The 18,980-nt window shown below is 47.0% G+C and overlaps 1 protein-coding gene across 1 annotated transcript in view; it reads right to left on the reverse strand.

The window, feature by feature from the left end:
- LOC140070621 (polycystin-1-like protein 2) overlaps positions 1–16,422 on the reverse strand; it is a 62,853-nt gene extending 46,431 nt beyond the window's left edge. Inside the window, exons 1-4 of the mRNA XM_072117327.1 lie at positions 16,271–16,422; positions 1,104–1,220; positions 942–1,009; positions 20–71 (exon numbers count right to left, since the gene is read on the reverse strand). Coding sequence (XP_071973428.1) covers positions 20–71; positions 942–1,009; positions 1,104–1,220; positions 16,271–16,409 — 376 coding nt within the window. The 5' untranslated portion in view covers positions 16,410–16,422. The remainder of the gene's footprint in view (positions 1–19; positions 72–941; positions 1,010–1,103; positions 1,221–16,270) is intronic.
- Between the last annotated feature and the right edge of the window lie 2,558 nt (positions 16,423–18,980).

Below are 18,980 nucleotides of genomic sequence, written 5' to 3' on the forward strand. Positions count from 1 at the left end.
GGCAAAAAAAGCATTTTACCAGGAACATCCACAGTAGTGTCTACTGATCTCTTTCTTCTTCTGTCAAAGATCTGAACAGGAAAGAGAGAGGCCCATTTTACATATGGAACATTGTTGCATTTACCATACGTATGTCTAGTTTTCTGCTGAGAAAGAAAGAGATACAAATGCCATGTAACATGCTACACAGTACAGTACAGTACAAGAGCAAGGGCAGCAGTATGTAAGGTATCTGCATTTTATTAGAAGAGTGGATCAAGCAAGAATAAATGTGCGAGATGAGGCCTCTGGCATAGGGCCTCATGGCATGTTTCAAGCTGTTTATTTAACATGAGTTTTAAGAAAAGGGGGCTGTTGCATTTTTTTGGTATTTTTGTCTAGCCTTTTTAATTTTCTTTTAAGGCCACCTGGGGTATTTGAATATTCTGGATCTGCTCCCTCATACAATATACTGCAATGCAGTTAACATTTTGACCAACACTAAGGTATTAACGGACACTACAGAGGAAATTTTTCTTCCAACCCACCCCATGACCTCCTGATTAATCCCAGCAGGCGGGGCACAAAAAAGGTGCAGGCTATAGGCATTGCACATGTGCCGACCCACTGCACAGCCCCTACTGTACGCGGCCTATTTTAACGCCTATAAATCTCCTATGTCTTCAGTTATGTTAAGTTTATTTCAACTTATTTATCATCTTTTTTAACAGAGATAAATTGTTAATTCATAAATAAATTGCTGACGGTAGTGTAAACTGAGCATTATGTGCTCTTGGTTCTAAGAGGCAAATTGTGTCTAATGTGACAATTTAAATTCACTTCCTGCTTTCATATATCACCAAATACTGTGCATTGAAAATATAGTAGATGGATACATAACACCATTTACCTATCAAACTCAAAGATATTTGGAATTGTGAATATTTAGTTGCATTGCTCACTTTTATATGTCTCCTTACAGTAGACCTTGTGACCTCCTGATGTTTCTCCTTGACACAGCTTGACCCTTCTACCAAAGCAAAACAGTAAGAACAAGTTAATCTGAACTGAGACACTCATAATTTTCTTTCTTGAAGTGCTGAAGACTGTCACCTTTATCTTACCTGATTGGCAGATAAAGCCATTTTGTTGTAGACATGACACATATTGTATTGTTGCATTATGTGTTAAAATTGGACATGGTATCTGCAGTAAGAAGTCTCTAGGCTTGGGGTTGGAGGCTGTTGGGAATAAACACAACCTAGTTAGATTAAATTTAAACCTGTGTATAGGAGATAAGTTTATGTATTTCTGTAACTTGGTCAAACCTTTCCAAATGTACAGAGATGTATGATTTCACCCCTGTATTATGTGCTTCTGCTGCAGCCAGGGTTGCCAATTGGTAATCAATGATAAGTGGGGTTGCCAGGAGTTGAACTCACCTGAGTGAAGTTGACCCCCCCCACACACCTTGTTCAAATCAAACAAAATTGATGTCAAATGTTTGTGCTAAGTTTGTGCTGGTTTATGCAGCAGAAATTTTCGTTTGTGCCGCTATCGTTTTTAAGATATTAATGGAAGTTTCTAGAGGTCATCAGAGGTCAACCAGTCCCCCCACAAAATTTTAGTTTGTGCCGCTATCATTTTTAATATATTCATACTTTTTTTCCAGAGGTCATCAGAGTTCATTTCTTCCAAAGTACAATGTGTTTGCTAGCTCCCCCTGGTGATCAAACCAGGGAAGTGTCACTAGGTTTTTTTACCAGTTCATCCCAAACACTTTAACCTATGTAAACACCTGAACATGCCTTAAAAATGATAGCCATACAAACGAAAATTTTTGCTGCACAAACCAGCACAAATGTAGCACTAACATTTGACACCAGTTTTGTTTGATTCGGTTAATGTGGGGGGGCTGGTTGAACTTTTGACCTTTAATTTTATGTTCATATATTAAAAAAAAAAAGAATAATAAAAACTGTATAATAAAAAAATCTCTGCCTTTCCATTTTGGGACACCTGTAACCTTTTCATACTTGGTGTATGTAGCTCTTTAAGATGTGGTTTTTGCGTGTCCAGCTGCATTTTACATTGATACCATTTTGAGACCTACACAGCCCTTTGATCACTTATTGTTAAAAGATTTTATTAAAATGCTGAAAAAGCAATGATACGGACATTGGGTCATTTTATTTCCATTTCACAGTTCACCACATGGGCTAATCATTGTTATATTTTGATATACTGGGCATGTTTGGACACAGGAAAATCTAACATTATAATTACAGTTATTTGTTTTCATTTGCATATACAGGCAATCCCTGGTTTATGTACAGGATATGTTCTGTAGGTTTGTACAAAGTTTAATTTGTAAGTAAGTTAGATCTGGTATATCTTTTATGCTGGGCCACCACAAGGAATTTTGGGGCCCATGCCTCCCCCCCTTCACACTTTAGTTCTTATACTATTATGCCACATTGCATATAAGTGCTTTATAAATTCATTCTACTCTATATAGTTCCCTCAAATGAATTGAAGTGAGTATAGCACCCCGCAATAAAAAAACATATATATATATATATATATATATATATATATATTAGAGATGAGCGAACATGCTCGTCCGAGCTTGATGCTCGGTCGAGCATTAGGGTACTCGAAACTGCTCGTTGCTCGGACGAATACTTCGCCCGCTCGAGAAAATGGCAGCTCCCGCCGTTTTGCTTTTTGGCGGCCAGAAACAGAGCCAATCACAAGCCAGGAGACTCTGCACTCCACCCAGCACGACGTGGTACCCTTACACGTCGATAGCAGTGGTTGGCTGGCCAGATCAGGTGACCCTGGGATAGACTAGCCGCTGGCCGCGCTGCTCGGATCATTCTGTCTCTGGATGCCGCTAGGGAGAGAGCTGCTGCTGGTCAGGGAAAGCGTTAGGGTGTTCTATTAGCTTACTGTTAGGCAGGAGTGATTCTCAAAGAACCCAACAGCCCTTCTTAGGGCTACAATAACGTTCTACTTTTTTTATTTTAATTTGCATCTTTTACCATTTTGTGAGGAATTAGCAGGGGGACTTGCTACCGTTGTGTTTAGCTCTTAGTGGCACACATATCCATAGCAAAGACCGAAGTGGCAAAATTCAGTAGGGGTTGGATTTCTATTAGGCAATAACTCAGTGTCATCTCATCTGGCATAGTAGTGTGCTTCCTTTGATACTTGGCTAGAAAATAGCCATAGGAGAATACAAACAGCTTCTTGAAGCCTACAGTAGCGTTCTATATATTTGATTTCTGGTTGATCTGCTGGTGGCTGTAGTTTCTGCAGTGCATGTACTTGCCAATTCTGAGCAATTTGTAGTGAGACTTGCGACCGCTGTGTTCTGCGCTTAGTGGCGCACATATCCATAGCAAAGGCCGAAGTGGCAAAATTCAGTAGGGGTTGGATTTCTATTAGGCAATAACTCGGTGTCATCTCATCTGGCATAGTAGTGTGCTTCCTTTGATACTTGGCTAGAAAATAGCCATAGGAGAATACAAACAGCTTCTTGAAGCCTACAGTAGCGTTCTATATATTTGATTTCTGGTTGATCTGCTGGTGGCTGTAGTTTCTGCAGTGCATGTACTTGCCAATTCTGAGCAATTTGTAGTGAGACTTGCGACCGCTGTGTTCTGCGCTTAGTGGCGCACATATCCATAGCAAAGGCCGAAGTGGCAAAATTCAGTAGGGGTTGGATTTCTATTAGGCAATAACTCAGTGTCATCTCATCTGGCATAGTAGTGTGCTTCCTTTGATACTTGGCTAGAAAATAGCCATAGGAGAATACAAACAGCTTCTTGAAGCCTACAGTAGCGTTCTATATATTTGATTTCTGGTTGATCTGCTGGTGGCTGTAGTTTCTGCAGTGCATGTACTTGCCAATTCTGAGCAATTTGTAGTGAGACTTGCGACCGCTGTGTTCTGCGCTTAGTGGTGCACATATCCATAGCAAAGGCCGAAGTGGCAAAATTCAGTAGGGGTTGGATTTCTATTAGGCAATAACTCAGTGTCATCTCATCTGGCATAGTAGTGTGCTTCCTTTGATACTTGGCTAGAAAATAGCCATAGCAATAGGATAGGATTGTTTGGTTTTAAAAACTCAAAAAAAAACAAAAAACACAAAAAAACACAAAAAAAAACAAAAAGAAGTAAAAAAAAAAAAAAGTTATAACTCTCATTTTAAAAATGTTTAACCCGAGGGCTAGGGGTAGAGGACGAGGGCGGGGACGTGGGCGTCCAACTACTGCAGGGGTCAGAGGCCGTGGTCCTGGGCGGGGTGAGACACCACCTGCTGATGAGGGAGCAGGGGAACGCCGCAGAGCTACACTCCCTAGGTTCATGTCTGAAGTTACTGGGACTCGTGGTAGAGCACTGTTGAGGCCAGAACAGTGCGAACAGGTGATGTCGTGGATTGCTGACAATGCTTCGAGCAATTTGTCCACCACCAGTCAGTCTTCCACGCAGTCCACCCATGTCACCGAAATCCCCACTCCTCCAGCTCCTGCACCTCAGCCTCCTCCCCCCCAGTCTGCCCCCTCCCAGGAAAATTTGGCATTTGAACCGGCATACTCTGAGGAACTGTTTTCTGGACCCTTCCCACAGTCACAAACCACTTGTCCGGTTGCTGCTGAGCAATTTTCCGATGCCCAGGTTTTCCACCAGTCACAGTCTGTGGGTGATGATGACCTTCTTGACGTAGTGGAAGTGTGTAAAGAGGTGTCCGACGATGAGGAGACACGGTTGTCAGACAGTGGGGAAGTTGTTGTCAGGGCAGGAAGTCCGAGGGGGGAGCAGACTGAGGGATCGGAGGATGATGAGGTGACAGACCCAAGCTGGGTTGAGAGGCCGGGTGAACACAGTGCTTCTGAGACGGAGGAGAGTCCTCGACCTGAACAGGTTGGAAGAGGCAGTGGTGGGGCCAGACGGAGAGGCAGGGCCAGAGCTGGTGCATCAGCGCCACTGTCAACTAGTGAAGCTCCCGTGGTGAGGGCTCTTGCGGCGAGGGCTAGATCTTCAGAAGTGTGGAGGTTCTTTAAGGAAACACCGGATGACCGACGGACTGTGGTGTGCAACATTTGCCAAACCAGGCTCAGCAGGGGTTCCACCACTACTAGCTTAACTACCACCAGTATGCGCAGGCATATGAATGCTAAGCACCCCACTCAGTGGCAACAAGCCCGTTCACCTCCGGCCGTGCACACCACTGCTCCTTCCCCTGTGTCAGCTGCTAGTCAGCCCCCTGCCCAGGACCCTGGCACAAAAACCCCATCGTCGCCTCCACGATCCTCCACAGCATCCACCAGCGTTCAGCTCTCCATACCCCAGACGCTGGAGCGGAAACGCAAATATAGTGCAACCCACCCGCACGCCCAAGCCCTTAATGTGCACATCTCCAGATTGCTTAGCCTGGAGATGCTGCCCTATAGGCTAGTAGAGACCAAGCCTTTCGCAACCTCATGGCGGCGGCCGCCCCTCGGTATTCGGTCCCCAGCCGCCACTACTTTTCCCGATGTGCCGTCCCAGCCCTGCACCAGCACGTGTCAGACAACATCATCCGTGCCCTGACCAACGCCGTTTCTGACAAGGTCCACCTGACCACGGACACGTGGACGAGTGCTGCCGGGCAGGGCCACTATATATCGCTGACGGCACATTGGGTTAACTTGGTGGAGGCTGGGACCGAGTCTGACCCTGGGGCTGCTCATATACTGCCGACGCCGAGGATTGCGGGGCCTACCTCGGTCCAGGTGTTTCAGGCCTACTATGCCTCCTCCTCCTCCCACCCCTCCTCCACCTCCTCCTCCGAACTACCATCCGTGGGCACGGCGCCATCAGTCGGTAGCTCTAGGCACAGCAGCAGTGCCGTCGCTAAGCGACAGCAGGCGGTGCTCAAACTGCTGAGCCTAGGCGACAAAAGGCACACCGCCCAAGAGCTATTACAGGGCATCACGGCGCAGACTGATCTGTGGCTGGCACCGCTGAACCTCAAGCCGGGAATGGTTGTGTGTGACAACGGCCGTAACCTGGTGGCGGCTCTGCAACTCGGCAGACTGACACATGTGCCATGCCTGGCCCATGTGTTAAATCTGATAGTGCAGCGTTTCCTCAAGACATACCCCAATCTGTCTGATTTGCTCACGAAGGTGCGCCGCATCTGTGCGCATTTCAGGAAGTCCAGCCCAGATGCTGCCACTCTCAGGGCAGCGCAGCGCCGCCTCCAACTGCCCGCTCACCGACTGTTGTGCGACGTGCCCACGAGGTGGAATTCAACACTGACCATGTTATCCAGAGTTTACCAGCAGCGCAGAGCGATTGTAGACTGCCAGATGTCAACTTCCACCAGAACTGGTAGTCAGGTCAGTCAGCTTCCTCAAGTCTACAATGAGGAGTGGACGTGGATGTCTGATATCTGTCAGGTGCTGAGTAACTTTGAGGAGTCAACACAGATGGTCAGTGGCGATGCCGCCATCATCAGCCTCACCATCCCGCTGCTTGGCCTGTTGAAAAACTCTCTGGTCAGCATGAAGTCGGAAGCTTTGCGCTCGTCACAAGAGACGGGGGAAGAATATTCCCTTGTTGATAGCCAAAGCACCCTGAGGTCTGTTTCTCAGCGCATATCGGAGGAGGTGGAGGTGGAGGAGGATGAGGAGGAAGAGGAGGAGAATGTTGGCGAGACACAAGAGGGGACCATTGTTGAGTCCTTCACTGTTCAGCGTGTATGGGCAGAAGAAGAGGAGTTGGAGGAGTTGGAGGAGGAGGAAATGGACAGTCAGGCCAGTGAGGGGAGTGAATTCTTACGCGTTGGTACTCTGGCGCATATGGCAGATTTCATGCTAGGCTGCCTATCCCGTGACCCTCGCGTTCAAAGAATTTATTCCAGCACCGATTACTGGGTGTTCACTCTCCTGGACCCACGGTACAAGCAAAATCTTTCCACTCTCATCCCTGCAGAGGAAAGGAGTGTGAGAATGCATGAATACCAGCAGGCCCTGGTGCACAAGCTGAAACAGTATTTCCCTTCTGACAGCGCTAGCGGCAGAGTGCGTAGTTCTGCGGGACAAGTAGCGAGGGAGAGTAGGCGAGCAGGCAGCTTGTCCAGCACTGGCAAGGGTACGCTTTACAAGGCTTTTGCCAGCTTTATGTCACCCCAGCAAGACACTGTCACCTGTCCCCAGTCTCGGCAGAGTAGGGCTGATCTTTACAGAAAGATGGTGAGGGAGTACGTAGCTGACCATACCATCGTCCTAAATGATCACACAGCTCCCTACAACTACTGGGTTTCAAAGCTGGACATGTGGCACGAACTGGCGCTGTATGCCTTGGAGGTTCTTGCCTGCCCTGCCGCTAGCATCTTGTCCGAGCGGGTTTTCAGTGCAGCTGGTGGCATCATCACCGATAAGCGTACACGCCTGTCGACTGACAGCGCTGACAGGCTGACGCTTATTAAAATGAATAAAGGCTGGATTTCTCAGAATTTCCAATCTCCACCAGGTGAAGGAAGCTCAACCTGAATAATTGATCCACTCCTCCTCCTCCTCCTCATTTTCCTCCTTCTCCTCCTCTTTGTACAGTAAAGCAGAGGAAAATGGCTATTTTTTGACAGGGCCCACTGGCTCTTGCTATAGTACTTCATGCATTTAATTTTTCTGGAGGGCCACCTACCCGGTCCTCTGTTTGAAACAATTTTTGTGAGTGCCACATACAGGCACTCAATCTATTCCATTTTTCTGGAGGGCCACCTACCCGGTCCTCTGTTTTAAAAAATTTTTGGGACTGCCACATACAGGCACTCAATCTATTCCATTTTACTGGAGGGCCACCTACCTGCTCCTCTGGTTTGAAACATTTTTGGGACTGCCACATACAGGCACTCAATCTATTCCATTTTACTGGAGGGCCACCTACCTGCTCCTCTGGTTTGAAACATTTTTGGGACTGCCACATACAGGCACTCAATCTATTCCATTTTACTGCAGGGCCACCTACCTGCTCCTCTGGTTTGAACAATTTTTGGGACTGCCACATACAGGCACTCAATCTATTCCATTTTACTGGAGGGCCACCTACCTGCTCCTCTGGTTTGAAGAATTTTTGGGACTGCCACATACAGGCACTCAATCTATTCCATTTTACTGGAGGGCCACCTACCTGCTCCTCTGGTTTGAAACATTTTTGGGACTGCCACATACAGGCACTCAATCTATCCCATTTTACTGGAGGGCCACCTACCTGCTCCTCTGGTTTGAAACATTTTTGGGACTGCCACATACAGGCACTCAATCTATTCCATTTTACTGGAGGGCCACCTACCTGCTCCTCTGGTTTGAAACATTTTTGGGACTGCCACATACAGGCACTCAATCTATTCCATTTTACTGCAGGGCCACCTACCTGCTCCTCTGGTTTGAACAATTTTTGGGACTGCCACATACAGGCACTCAATCTATTCCATTTTACTGGAGGGCCACCTACCTGCTCCTCTGGTTTGAAGAATTTTTGGGACTGCCACATACAGGCACTCAATCTATCCCATTTTACTGGAGGGCCACCTACCTGCTCCTCTGGTTTGAAAAATGTTTGGGACTGCCACATACAGGCACTATCCAAATTAAATTGTCTCCATAGCAGCCTCCACACGTTGTCTCCATTGCTACCTCCAAAAGTCGTCCATATAGCTGCCTCCATACATCGTCCCTTTATCAAACGAGGTGTGTCAGGCAGAAATTTGGGTTGTTTTCATGGATTCCACATCAAAGTTGTTAACTTTGTCGCCACCCTGCTGTGTTATCCACAAAATATACTGGCAAACTTTTACCATTTAGGGATATTATTTCAGCGCTTCTTGCGCATCTGTTTACATTCCCCTCACCCGGCATATCCTAAACTTATAAGAACGCTACTACACTTGATCTTATACAAAAGGTTCTTAGAAGTGCTGTTTGGGGAGTAGCCTAGAGACAGGGGCTTGGATTGGCGAAAGCTCGCCTGGCAGCGGAACGCCAGCTCCATGCGCATCATGCGCTTCTTGCGCATCTGTTTACATTCCCCTAACCCGCCATATCCCAAACTTATAAGAACGCTACTACACTTAACTTGGTGCAGGCTGGGACCGAGTCTGACCCTGGGGCTGGTCATATACTGCCGACGCAGAGAATTGCGGGGCCTACCTCGGTCCAGGTCTCAAAGGCCTACTATACCTCCTCCCACCCCTCCTCCACCTCCTCCTCCTCCGAATTACCATCCGTGGGCATGGCGCCATCAGTCGGTAGCTCTAGGCACAGCAGCAGTGCCGTCGCTAAGCGACAGCAGGCGGTGCTGAAACTGCTGAGCCTAGGCGATAAAAGGCACACCGCCCAAGAGCTATTACAGGGCATTCCACATCAAAGTTGTTAACTTTGTCGCCACCCTGCTGTGTAATCCACAAAATATACTTGCAAACTTTTACCATTTAGGGATATTATTTCAGCGCTTCTTGCGCATCTGTTTACATTCCCCTCACCCGCCATATCCTAAACTTATAAGAACGCTACTACACTTGATCTTATACAAAAGTGCTGTTTGGGGAGTAGCCTAGAGACAGGGGCTTGGATTTGCGAAAGCTCGCCTGGCAGCGGAGCGCCAGCTCCATGCGCATCATGCGCTTCTTGCGCATCTGTTTACATTCCCCTCACCCGGCATATCCTAAACTTATAAGAACGCTACTACACTTGATCTTATACAAAAGTGCTGTTTGGGGAGTAGCCTAGAGACAGGGGCTTGGATTGGCGAAACCTCGCCTGGCAGCGGAGCGCCAGCTCCATGCGCATCATGCGCTTCTTGCGTATCTGTTTACATTCCCCTCACCCGGCATATCCTAAACTTATAAGAACGCTACTACACTTGATCTTATACAAAAGTGCTGTTTGGCGAGTAGCCTAGAGACAGGGGCTTGGATTGGCGAAAGCTCGCCTGGCAGCGGAGCGCCAGCTCCATGCCAAGATCCAACTAACATAGTTTTAACTGCAGCACCTTTAATCTACTACTAGTTCACTGCCTCCATACATGGTCCCCTTATCAAACGAGCTGTGTCAGGCAGAATTTTGGGTTGTTTTCATGGCTTCCATGTTAACTTTGTCGCCACCCTGCTGTGTAATCCACAAAATATACTGGCAAACTTTTATCATGTACCGATATTATTTGAGCACTTCTTGCTCACCTCCTTTGGTTCCTCTCTGCCACCCATTGGTTTGAAGCCTGAGTCCATTTAGGGTATGTCGCCATGACACTCTCTAGCCTGCTGCCGCTGCCTCTGCATGCCGTCCCCTATAGTGTCAGGGTCAATTATTGCATGTTTTAGATGCTATCTAGCTTCATTCTGTCACTCTGTCATGGCCATGCTGTTGCCCATAATTTTGGCATAATGGTGCGTTTAAGCAGCCTCAGAGGCATCCATGCATGCTGCCCCTGCTGTTTCCTGTCCATTTCCGTGGTGTTTCCATCCTTTTCTGAGGTTCCCAGGTGTTTGGCCAAGCTTCCCTGTGCAGAGCCTTGGTCCCCTTGAAAAATGCTCGAGTCTCCCATTGACTTCAATGGGGTTCGTTATTCGAGACGAGCACTCGAGCATCGGGAAAAGTTCGTCTCGAATAACGAGTACCCGAGCATTTTAGTGTTCGCTCATCTCTAATATATATATATATATATATATATATATATATATATATATATATATATACACTGCATCCCCTAATTCATTAGTTAAGAGAGTGTTCATGAAGCACAAAATGCATTAACAATATACAGCATATACTGTATGTAGCCCAGCATGTAGATAAGAAGCCATAGCACATGTCCCCCAGCAGAGATCGCATTAACGCCTCTACAAGCGTCTCTGACGTATGTAGATGCAGTTTTACCCCTTGAAAATCTTCATCTAAAATCTCTATGTGTAAGCAGGGAGCTGCAGTCTCTTCACGCCCGATAGAAGAATATGTGACCGGAGTTCAGCTACTCAGTACAGGCTCCGGTCACATGACACAAAGCAGAGGAGACAGGCGGGAGGCAGCCTGCACACTATGCACAGGGGCATCGGCACTCGGCATCATTGAGCTGAAGGAGAAGCTTCCTGCTCTGTGCTGCCGTCTGTGTTAGGGTACATTCACACACTGTATGCCCACCGCGCGGGCATACTGCCATGTGCTGGGGAGGAGAAGGAGGAGACCCCTCCTCCCTCCATAGAAAACAGCGACGGGCACCCGCACACTCGCAAAAAGATAGAGCATGCTCTATCTTTTTGCGGTGTGGGACGTCGAACTGTGCCATACCGCCATTGCCGTCTATGGGGACAAATATGCGGCCGCAAATTTGCAGCCGCATGTACGTCCTCCCAGACGGCCGTGTGAATGAGCCCTTACTGTAGCAGCTCCTCCCCATGAACTCTGCTACAGCAGTCGGACCTGGAGGGGGAGGGGCAGGGAAGCCCATGTGATGCTGGGACCAGCTACTACTCAGCCCTGCAGTCAGTGCCCTGATCTTCATCAGAAACTGTTTCTGATGTTTATGTGTTTTTGTGTATGTAGGTATGATGTCTGATCTATATGTGAACATTGTGTGCATGTTTATTTACATGTATAATGTATGCATGTAGTGTGTCAGTGTGTTTGCTTGCACAGTTCTATGGTTTGTGTTAAAACACCCATCCCCTGCACTGTATAATGCCCCTACTCACACTGTACAGTCCCTCCCACACTGTATAACCACCCCCCAAACTGTATAATGCCAATCCCCCTTGCACTGTATAACCACACAACCCCACACTGTATAACGCCCATCCCCCTTGCACTGTATAATGCCCCCAACACTGTATAATGCCCATCTCCCTTGCACTGTATTATGCCCATACCCCTTGCACTGTATAATGCCCATCCCCCTTGCACTGTATAATGCCCTCCCCCTTGCACTGTATAAACCCCCCCCCCCCGCACTGTATATTGCCCCCGCACTGTATAATCCCAGCCCCGTGCACTGTATGATATCCCCCTTTCATTATATAATGCCCCCACCTCACACTATATTTCTATTAGTGGAAAGCTAATACTCCTCATCTGCAAAAAAATACTCCTTAAAAATGGTAAGAGGAGTATTATTACTCTTCAGGAAAAAATGTAGTGCAACCTCTGCCCCCCAGTATAAAGGTAGTCTCAGCACATACCCCCAGTAGATAGGTAGCAACAGCACATGCCACCCAGTAAAAAGGTAGTCACAGCACAAAAAAAAAAAAAAATGTATACTCACCTACGTGCACTCTCTGCATCCGGCTCCTCTTTGCTCCTCTGTTCTTCAGGGCGCTGGCACATACCAGCATCCTCTAACCTCTATGACCTAGGCTTATGCTATGGGAAGCCTGAATTGCACAAAGAATGCAGACAGGAGGCAGCAATGTTACCGCGACACACAGCACCAATTGCTATTGAGTACTGAGAGTCCCATCTATTGGCTGGGCCTGGGATTGCAGTTTGAAAAACCCCCATAATGAAGGCCATGCTTGTTTGGTCCCACAGTGCGGAAATTCACAACGTTACAGCAGCAGAGAGAGTACAGAGAGTGGAGTACAAACAGGGCCGGATTAAGGTTGGTGGGGGCCCCGGGGCGCAAAAAAAGCTGGTGGGGGCCCCCATTGAATGTGGCCCAGCCGCGGAACAGAAATCGCTATATGCGGTTCCCCAGCACTATATACAGCTCCCCCCAGCAATCACTATATACATCTCCCCCCAGCAATCACTATATACATCTCCCCCCAGCAATCACTATATACATCTCCCCCCAGTAATCACTATATACAGCACCCCCAGCAATCACTATATAGATCTCCCCCCAGCAATCACTATATACAGCTCCCCCCAGCAATCACTATAACCCCCCCCAGCAATCACTATATACATCTCCCCCAGTAATCACTATATACAGCTCCCCCCAGAAATCACTATATACATCTCCCCCCAGCAATCACTATATACATCTCCCCCCAGCAATCATTATATACAGCTCCACCAGCAATCACTATATACAGCTCCCCCCAGCAACCCCTGTATACAGCTCCCCCCAGCAACCCCTGTATACAGCTCCCCCCAGCAACCCCTGTATACAGCTCCCCCAGCAACCCCTGTATACAGCTCCCCCAGGAACCCCTGTATACAGCTCCCCCAGCAACTCCTGTATACAGCTCCCCCAGCAACCCCTGTATACAGCTCCCCCAGCAACCCCTGTATACAGCTCCCCCAGCAACCCCTGTATACAGCTCCCCCAGGAACCCCTGTATACAGCTCCCCCAGCAACCCCTGTATACAGCTCCCCCAGCAACCACTGTATACAGCTCCCCCAGCAACCACTGTATACAGCTCCCCCAGCAACCCCTGTATACAGCTCCCCCAGCAACCCCTGTATACAGCTCCCCCAGCAACCCCTGTACACAGCTCCCCCAGCAACCCCTGTATACAGATCCCCCAGCAATCACTATATACAGCTCCCCCAGCAATCACTGTTTACAGCTCCCCCAGCAACCCCTGTATACAGCTCCCCCAGCAACCCCTGTATACAGCTCCCCCAGCAATCACTATATACTGCTCCCCCAGCAACCCCTGTATACAGCTCCCCCAGCAATCACTATATACAGCTCCCCCAATCAATATATACAGCCCCCAGTAACTACTGTATACAGCCCCCAGCAATCACTATAAACAGCCCCCTAACAATAACTATATACAGCTCCCAGTAATCACTATATGCACCTCCAGTATTAACTACATACAGTCCCCCTATAACAACTATATACAGACCCCTATAATAACTAGAAACACCCCCTATGATAACCATATACAGTCCCCTATTAGAACTACATACCACCCATACCAACTATATCCACCCCACAATAATAACTATATACAGTTCCCCTATTATAACTATAAACACCCCATAATAACTATATGCACCCCCTATATTAACTAACTATATACACCCCTACAATAACTATATACCCCTCATAATAACCATATACAGTCTCCCTATTATAACTATATACCCCCATAATAACTATATGCACCCCCTTTTTTAAACTAACTATATACACCCCTACAATAACTATATACCCCCCATAATAACCATATGCACCCCCTATAATAACTATATACAGTTCCACTATATTAAACTATCTACAGTTCCCTATTATAACTATATACACAACACCTATATAACTAACTATACCCCCCCAATAATAACAATGTGCAGTTCAAGGTAAAATAATAAAATTATACTTCACCTACCTCCATTCTCCCAATGCGCGCCGTCCTCGTCTTCTTTCATCCGGTTATCCTCAGAGGTGTCCCAAGATGGTGGCGCCGTCGCAGTGTGCGACGTCACACAATGCGCCGACACCGTGACATAACACACACCGCCGCCGTCTTAGTTTGATCGTCAAATGGCAGAGCAGGGAACTTATTGTTCCCTGGCTCTGCCAAAGGCTCCAGTCGGGGCGCCCCTTTTCCCGGCCCTGTCAGGGCAGACTTAGTTACACAGTGGGCGAATCGGGGGGTCATGCGACCGCTCGAATCGCCCACATTTGGTGGGGGCCCCTTTAAGAGCAGAAGTGGTGGGGGCCCCGGGGCTTCCTATGATCCGGCCTTGAGTACAAACAATGACACACCAATAATATTAGGGATAAATGAACAAAAAGAAAAAAAGGGCTAAAAAGACAGACAAAAAAAAAAAAAAGACAGACAATGATCGTCCGTTTGGTATTCAGTCTGTGGATGGGACCTGCAGGGACTGGTTAGGTGGTGAGCACAGCTCACTTTTATTTGGGACTTGTTTGTTGAACAGGCTGATCGCAGCTCGGAGGAATGACTTCCAATAATGCTCCCTATAACACCTGGGGTGAAGGAGATGGTCACTGAAGGTGCTCCCTAATGCCACCACAGACTCATGCATGGGATGGGAGCTATTCTCCAAAAAAGATTTCAACTTACACAGTATCCTCCTCTCAGCTACCACCTGCACTGTGTGAAGAGAATCCCCCTGGAGAGAGCTGGCTTTCTTAATCAGTTTGTCCAGTTTGCTTGTCTCCTCTGCTGCTTCCCCAAAAGACTACACCATATAAGATTTTATCAATCTTTTATATCTTTATATATATTTTATCTTCAACACTACAGAGTTGAAGAAGGTCTTAAGAAGGGCCTCCTGCAGTCCAAATGGCCTCAGCCTCCTCAGCAGGTATAGCCTGGTCTCACCCTTCCTGTGAAGTGCATTTATGTTCTCAGCCCACTTCAGTTTATTTTTGATGAGGACACCCAAGTACTTATAGGACTTCACTGCCTCAATGTCCGTCCCCTGGATGACCACTGGTTGCGAAGGAGGACTGTGCTTACGGAAGTCCGCCACTATCTCCTTGGTCTTCATAGGATTAATCCTAAGGTGGTTTTGCTAGCACCAATCCACAAATTTGTTTTCACCTGTAATGAGGCCTACTATAGCAGAGTCATCAGAAAACTTCTGGAGGTAGCAGCTTGTTGTACCTGAAGTCTGCTGTGTATAATGTGAAGAGGAAGGGAGCCAGAACTGTACCTTGAGGTGTACTACTATTCACAGTGTCTGACACACAGTCCCAGGCTCTCACATACTGAGGTCGGTTTGAGAGATAGTCTAGGATCCATCTAGAGCAGTGGTTCTCAACCTTTCTAATGCTGTGACCCAGCAATACAGTTCCTCATGCTGCGGTGACCCCAAACCACGTACAAGAATATTGTATTTGTGCCAAAAAATGCAATCAAATCGTGGCTCCCATGGCTTTAGGCGACCCCTGTGTTTTGGTCGTTCGACCCCTGCCGGGTCGCGACCCACAGGTTGAGAACCACTGATCTAGAGAGATGGTGGTCCACTCCAGCCAGATCCAGTTTGTTTCTTAATAGCCCTGGCTCTATAGTACTAGTCTTCTCATATGGGAAAGTGAGACCTCCCCCACTACACCCCCTCAAGTTACTCCCCTGGACTATCTCAATGTAATATACTGGCAGTTAAGACAAATTAAGAGAGAAGCTGAAAATTCCTGTTAAGTTCTACATGGTTTAAAAAGCCTTCAGTCTATAAGACTAACAAGATTGGATTTATACACATTAAAATTTTTGTTTTATGACTGATGATTTTTTTTAAATAAAAAGGAAAAAAGTTATGTTTTAAAGAATATATCACTTACATCATTTTTGTATGAAGTATTAAAAAAAATAAATCTCACCTTGAGCAACCCACCAGCCAGATGACTCATTTATCTGTTGTGCCAGAGATGCCAATACATCACCAGATACATTGGCTAAGAGGCCTCTGCAAGCTCGACAGGACCTTCTTGCTCCCCAAAAATCCAATCTCTGCTCCATAAAGTGAAAACAGGAACCTGAAAATGAAAATCCTATTCCAATTCCTGGGCATAAAGCATCACTGCCACCCAGCTGGCAGAATAATATAAATACATAAAGAAGAGGGGCAGCTTGGAGTATAGTCATCCTAATCCAGGCTACAACATTCCCACAGAGAAAGGATGAACAGGAAGTCAGGTACCAAAAACCTCAATGTACTTATGAAAATAAGACCAGGCAGAGGAGGTGGAGAAGTTTTACTCATCCAAATCCTGATGGATGTCATACTAACTGATGGCTGATGCTATTAAGACATAAGTATTAAAATTGGCCTAATAAACCACTAGCAGTATGTTGTCAAGCAGCTGAGCAGCTTATAGATGATGTTTCCTACATGAACTAGTATGGTGGCATCATCCAGAAAATCTACTTTGAAGTGAGATGTAAACTGGTTTTATGAAGTCAAGGAGGCAGAGAGTTTAACACTGAAGTCAAGTTTTCCCTTACTTAGAACACCCCTTTTACTTTTACTGTGTCCAGGGACATCAATGATCAGATCTACTGAAGGTGGGTTAATGATGTCAATCACATGGGAGGAGGTGTTCACAGGCAGGGAGAGCTAAACTTCAGTGTTAAAGGGGTTATCCGGGTTTAATTTTTTTTTTTATGGCCGGGCTGGGGAGGGATAGTTAAACATAATAAACATGGACTTACCTCCTCCGGCGCCGCCGATGTCCCGCGCCGCGGTCACTTCGTTCCGTGCCCCTGTAAACAAACAGGGGCACGGAAGCCGCGCACAGGGAGCTTCCGGTCCGCGTTGTGGACGGCTCCTCCCATCCGTCCCTATCTCTCAGCGTTGTAAGCGCTGGGAGATGGTGCGCATGGGAGCATCCGGCCGGCCGGAAGCTCCCTGTGCGCCGGTGTAATGAAACCGGCGCACGGAGAAGACGGGCCGCGGCGCGGGACATCGGCAGCACCGGAGGAGGTAAGTACATGTTTATTATGTTTAAATAGCCCACCCCAGCCCGGCCATAAAAAAAAAAATTAAACCCGGATAACCCCTTTAAACTCTTTGCCTCCCTGACATGTTTGTTCAACTGCTTGACAACATACTGGTAGGGGTTTTATTAGGTATTTTTCTGATGAAAGGTTCCCTTTAAACTTAAAAAATAAATACAACTTTAGACAAGTTACAGATGGAGTAATAAGCTCAGCACAAAAACTATAAGTAATAAAAAATTATCTACCATCTAGAAGATGAACATACGATGATTAATTGATTGCTACATCTATAAAAGGGGTTGAAAAAAATGTCTGCTTTCTTTCAAAAACAACTCCTCTCCTGACCATGTGTTGTACCCAGCTTGCAACTAACCAACACTGATATTTGTACAACTCAGCTGCAATAACAGCACTAACCATGCCTGACCTACTAACTAGATAGTTGTACTGTCTAGATTACATAGCAGTGCTTGGAGTTACAGCCACAGACCACCTCTCAACACTATTTTCTCCTTTAAAGCAGTGGCGTAAATAGGAGAGGCTGGGCCCCATAGCAGATTTCTGCATGGGGCCCCCCTTCCCCTTAAAAAAATATACATATGTAGGCTGCATTCACATAAACGTGTGCCCGCCCGGCTATATACATATATACACAGTATATACATATATACACTATATACACAGTATATACACAGTATATACATATATACACAGTATATACATATATACACAATATACACAGTATACACAATATACACAGTATATACATATATACACAGTATATACATATATACACAATATACACAGTATATACATATATACACAGTATATACATATATACACAATATACACAGTATATACACAATATACACAGTATATACATATATACAGTATATACAAATATACACAGTATATACATATATACACAATATACACAGTATATACATATATACACAATATACATATATACACAGTATATACATATATACACAGTATATACATATATATACAATATATACATATACACAGATAAATACATACGTGTATACTTACCTTTTAGGATGTTTGGGAGATCACCCGGCTGTGGCGTCAGGTGGGTGTTCCGGTGGTTGTGCGGGCGGGTGTTCGGGCAGGAGGGGGGTTGCGCTCGGGCCGGGGGGGGGGGGGGCGGGAGAGGGGGGTTCGTTTCCCGGGCGGGAGGGGAAGGGGGGCTGTTCACCGGGCGGGAGGATGGGGGGCGTGGTCGGGTGGTTGTCAATTGTGCCGTGTGTAATCGGACAGCTGTGCTGCTATGCAGGGGGTAGGCGGGCCGCGGTCACGTGTGCCGGCGGACGGGTATGGGAGGTGGGAGGCGGCTGGTGGGTCGCAGGCAGGCGGGTCAGGGAGGTGGCAAATGGGAGTTTCAGGTACTGAGCGATCCATGAGAGGTGGGTGGGCCAGGAGACAGGTGGGCGGAAGCCGGGACCGAGAGGAGGGGCCCGGGGACACATCTGCCAGGCACCCAGCAGTGTATTCACGGACCACTTGGCAAAGCACTGCACACAGGGTCCGTGCATCCCCGGGCCCCTGAACCTCAAGGGCCCCGTAGCA

Source organism: Engystomops pustulosus, chromosome 7, assembly GCF_040894005.1.
Source record: "Engystomops pustulosus chromosome 7, aEngPut4.maternal, whole genome shotgun sequence".
Taxonomy (NCBI): domain Eukaryota; kingdom Metazoa; phylum Chordata; class Amphibia; order Anura; family Leptodactylidae; genus Engystomops; species Engystomops pustulosus.